General features: G+C 38.6%; 1 protein-coding gene across 2 annotated transcripts in view; it reads right to left on the bottom strand.

Annotated features, from left to right (window-relative positions):
• Positions 1–1,833: 1,833 nt before the first annotated feature.
• The window catches only part of cdv3 (carnitine deficiency-associated gene expressed in ventricle 3), a 5,123-nt gene continuing 2,729 nt past the window's right edge, over positions 1,834–4,227 (bottom strand). For both annotated transcript variants that reach the window (XM_032504041.1, XM_032504042.1), the window contains exons 4-5: positions 3,732–3,894; positions 1,834–3,638 (exon numbers count right to left, since the gene is read on the bottom strand). In XM_032504041.1, the coding sequence (XP_032359932.1) occupies positions 3,512–3,638; positions 3,732–3,894 (290 nt within the window). In that variant the 3' untranslated portion in view covers positions 1,834–3,511. The remainder of the gene's footprint in view (positions 3,639–3,731; positions 3,895–4,227) is intronic.

Below are 4,227 nucleotides of genomic sequence, written 5' to 3'. Positions count from 1 at the left end.
TGTTTCATTAAATTCTGTGCCCTTTCTTCTCCAAACGTACCTTTGCTCAAAAAAGTTTTACTTTAACCTAATTGGTCCACAGAACTTGTTTCCACAATGCATCAGGCTTGTCTATATGTATTGCAAATTCAAATGCTGATTTTGTGGTGGATGTAGAAGAGGTTTTCTTCTGATGACTCTTCCGTGAGACATTTGTACAAGCATCTCTTTATAGTGGAATGGTGTACCACAACTCCAGTGTCTGCCAAGTCTTTCTGGATGGATCATACTGTCAAACATGGGTTTTGACTTGTTTTTCTCACAATCATGTGAGCTGTTCTGTCTGATATTTTTAGTTTTCTGTTATTTTGAAAGTGTAAATGATGGAAATAAAATCTAACTTTTTGTGACATATTATACAAATGTCTAATCTGTCATTTGATGCCTTTTGGGGATTTTTCCATCTTTTCTTGGCTTCTTTATGCACATTAATACAAATTTTTGCCTGGGGTGCCCAAACTTTTGAGCCCCACTGTATATATATTAAAATATACTTAAAACACTGTCTTAAATATAAGGCCTTTCTTTGTTTATTTGCAGAAAAGTTTCTTCAAACTCAGAAACAAAGTATGATCATATAGAATGATTATTTATTTCAGAAGAATTACTGTAAGGTCCTGAAATGTTTTTCTTTTTCTCCTTAAGACCACAAAACATCCGTTCAATTACTGGAGCCCTCTTGACAATGACTCTGGTTTTCCGACTACACCACCTGCCAGAAAAACAACCCAGGTAAAAAAATAAAAAATAAAAAAGTGAAAGAATGTAAATTATTTAAATTGAGTTTAGTAAAAAGTATCTTTTCTTGCGCCATTACAACTTCTATGTCGTCAAGCTCAGTGTCTATGGTCCAGAGCAATGGGATCGGTTGGTCCATTTCTTTAACTGTCTGTGGTTTAACCGGAACTGGCCCTGTGTGCATTTTAATCTGACTCTATGTGTATATATATATATATATATATATATATATATATATATATAATATATATATATATATATATAGAGAGACGGTCTATGGTTTTAATCCCATGGATGTATTATAGGCTGCTGCAGCACTACCTTGTGGCCGGCAAGAATAACAACCAAATAAAATGGGACCTGATCAGAAATCAAAGAGCCATCTCACTCATATATAACACGGTCTTAAATATAAGACCTTTGTTTATTTGCAGAAAAGTTTCTTCAAACTCAGAGACAAAGTATTATCACATAGAATGATCATTTATTTCGAAAGAATTACTGTAAGGTCCTGAAATGTTTTCTTTAAGACCCCAAGACCTCTGTTCAGTGTGTGGAGCCCTCTTGAAAACGACTCTGGTTTTCCACAGTAATCAGCCGCTGGAAAAATGACCCAGGTAAGAAAATCTTTAGCACTCAACACAATTAGCGTTAATTACTTTAAGCTGTATAACTTTAAATCTTGGTACCTGTCGTTTCAGGTAATGGAAAAACCCGGATAGCAGACAGAGGCTGAGCAGATAGCTCCATGTTTAAAATCAGAGACATTGTAATATGTTAGTGTTGCTGCCTCCTTCAAATAAAAAGTTCAAGTCTGTGTGAGAACAGTTTTGTTTATTTGTTAATATGCTTGGTATAAGGTCATTTAAGCATCTACTTTTTGAACGTTAAATTTCACATGAATGGTCAAATCAAGACATTACTTAAATAATTGATTATGGGAGGCATAGCAGGTTAACACAACTGTCAAGTTTGCAATTAGATGACACCTTTTATGGAAAAAGACACTGCATAGAGTAAATCCCCATTTTCAACTTTTAAAGATTCAGACAAGACTTCAGTCGCAAGGATCACTTTATTTTTTGTTAGGCTCTTCTCTTCACAAATATTATCTACGTCCACCCAAAGTGTTCCAGCAGAGAACAACGCTCCCCGACATCTTTTATGGAAAGGACCAAAACAGAACATAAATCCAGTTCTTCACCTTTCTAAAACATAACTGTTTGTAGAAAAACCTCATTTGATTTTAACTGGGCATACCACTGTTTTGTTAAGTGGATAGTACTCTGTTGGTTTGGTGACATTTGTTTTCACAGACGTGTAGTCACTGTAACTCTCTGGAAATTAAGTTATGCACAAGCTACCGGTTCTACATAACTGCAACAAGGGCTGACACAGCACGTTTACTTATGAGGAAAAGTCTTGATTAAAAAGAAAAAAGAAAAAAAAATTAGTCTTAAAACTACACCACTTTACAACAAATTATAAAAGTTGTGAACTCAGTTTGGCCGAACTACCTCAAAAAAATATGCTTATAAAGTAGTTTGGTTTCCTGTCATTTTTCTTGATACTGTAACATCTGTTACCATCTGGTGTCTAACCACAGTAAAGGATTTGTTACTAAAAGAATGGTTTTGGATTAGAAACCAGCTTTAATTTATCTTTTGCTGAGGTCTAAAAAGACCAATATGAAGTAGGGGCAGCAATATCCAACAGTGGATTTGAAAGACAATTAGTAGTTGTAATCATCAGGCAAACCACAACAGCACTACATTCTTGAACAGAAGGATTTTCTTCGTTTGTATATGGAGGGTTTTTTGTTGTTGTCAAAAAGTGGTGAGAACCAGAGGCGGGCAGCAGTCCGTGAGACAACAAGCCAAGTTCTCTTCAGATGACAAAGCAGTTTCTCTCTATCAGTAAGGCCACTTTATATAGAAATTCTAAATGAGGACCACAACCCATCACTTATTGTCCATAGATCTTTGCAGAGTGTCATCGTCATGAAGGAAAAACAAAAGGTTCAAGTTTCGAAATTAAAGAGCCTGATGGCTGGCTTCTATGTGGGGGGAGGGGGACTGGTGTTCACCCCATTCACCACCACAGCGGGAAAAAAAAGCTCAGTCCACATGGTCACCAACAGCTATGCTGCTGAGGTAGTATCCCCACTCCTGAAGCCCCTACCGCAACTCAAAAACACACCCCAAAATACCATGTGCGATTGGGTTATAACGATCTTGCAAAAAAATAGATATTTTCACAGAAGTTTGTAAAATCATCTTGCCTAAAGTTATCCTCTGTGGCTTTCTCAAAGCAAGATGAAGTCCAGAGAAACGTTGCGCCACACAACTGCTGCTCTGAGTACAATCCACAAAGGACAGATATATCGTCGTCCATTGTTGCTGCAGTGTTGTACGTTTGGGTGTATTTTGCCAATTCCTTTTCAATTCTTCCCTCTTTAAACAGCCCCTTAAGATGCAGTCCTTCAGTTTTGCCAACCAATATATGTAAAGTGTGTTACTATTTATTTAAAGGGAGTGTCACTGTATGTGGTGCAGTGGTATTGCTGTTTATGTGTGCGTATGTATACGAGGCTCTGTGTGTGTTAGTAACCAGTGTAAAGATGGTGGCAAAATGAGCTTTTTCAAGACTGCAGTCAACACAGCTGGAGTTGCTCTTCCTTCGAGGGACTTGGCAGGACCGTGCTGAAGGGGCCAGGGGGCGGAGGGGAGCTGCTCTACTTATCCCCCAGGATGGCGTACTGGTTGTCAAGCTGCAACTGCTGCATAGAGGCGCCACCGGTCTCCTCTCTACCACGGTTCCTGTGTTTCACAACTTCAAAGGTCTTCTCCATTTCTCGGTCCCTAAAATATAGAGAGAAGTATCGCTTCAGTCAAACTGCAAAGAGACATCAACCTCCCATGTCAAACAAACTATTGTCACTGAACTCCACTTACTTGCGTGTCTCCACGTGCTTGGCGGTGGCCAGTAGAGAGGGGAACTGTGTATCATTGAAGATCTCAGGAGGCCCTTGGGTGGGAGCTCGTCTGGTGGTGGACATGCGAGCCCCTGGAGGGCGATAAACACCAGAAGGCTTCGACTCCGGCTCTTCTACTTCCTCTGTAATTGTGAAAAAAAGAAAAGAAAAATCACACTAGTTAGAAAGAAGAAAATTGATTTCCAGGGTTTGCATTTATTTTTATTTACGCATTAACTAGAAGGGCACTCAGAGGGCAGACCTCGAACAAGACATGCCCTATCATACAAAGTTAATGCAGTGTGAATTTCCCCAGTCATGAACTCATATTTCCAATTATTCCTACACCACATGAATGCTGCACAAATGCCCTATCTCAATGTTAATAAAAGAGAACAATTATTTTGTATCGACCCCGTAATTTGGATCCGCTTATAAATTTAATGGGTTTCTTTCTTGGCCATGCCACACCCTTT

The sequence above is a fragment of the Etheostoma spectabile genome, chromosome 22 (assembly GCF_008692095.1).
Source record: "Etheostoma spectabile isolate EspeVRDwgs_2016 chromosome 22, UIUC_Espe_1.0, whole genome shotgun sequence".
In the NCBI taxonomy this organism is placed as follows: Eukaryota; Metazoa; Chordata; class Actinopteri; order Perciformes; family Percidae; genus Etheostoma; species Etheostoma spectabile.
The sequence above is the reverse complement of the archived record's forward strand: the minus strand, read 5'-3'. Positions and strand labels throughout refer to the sequence as shown.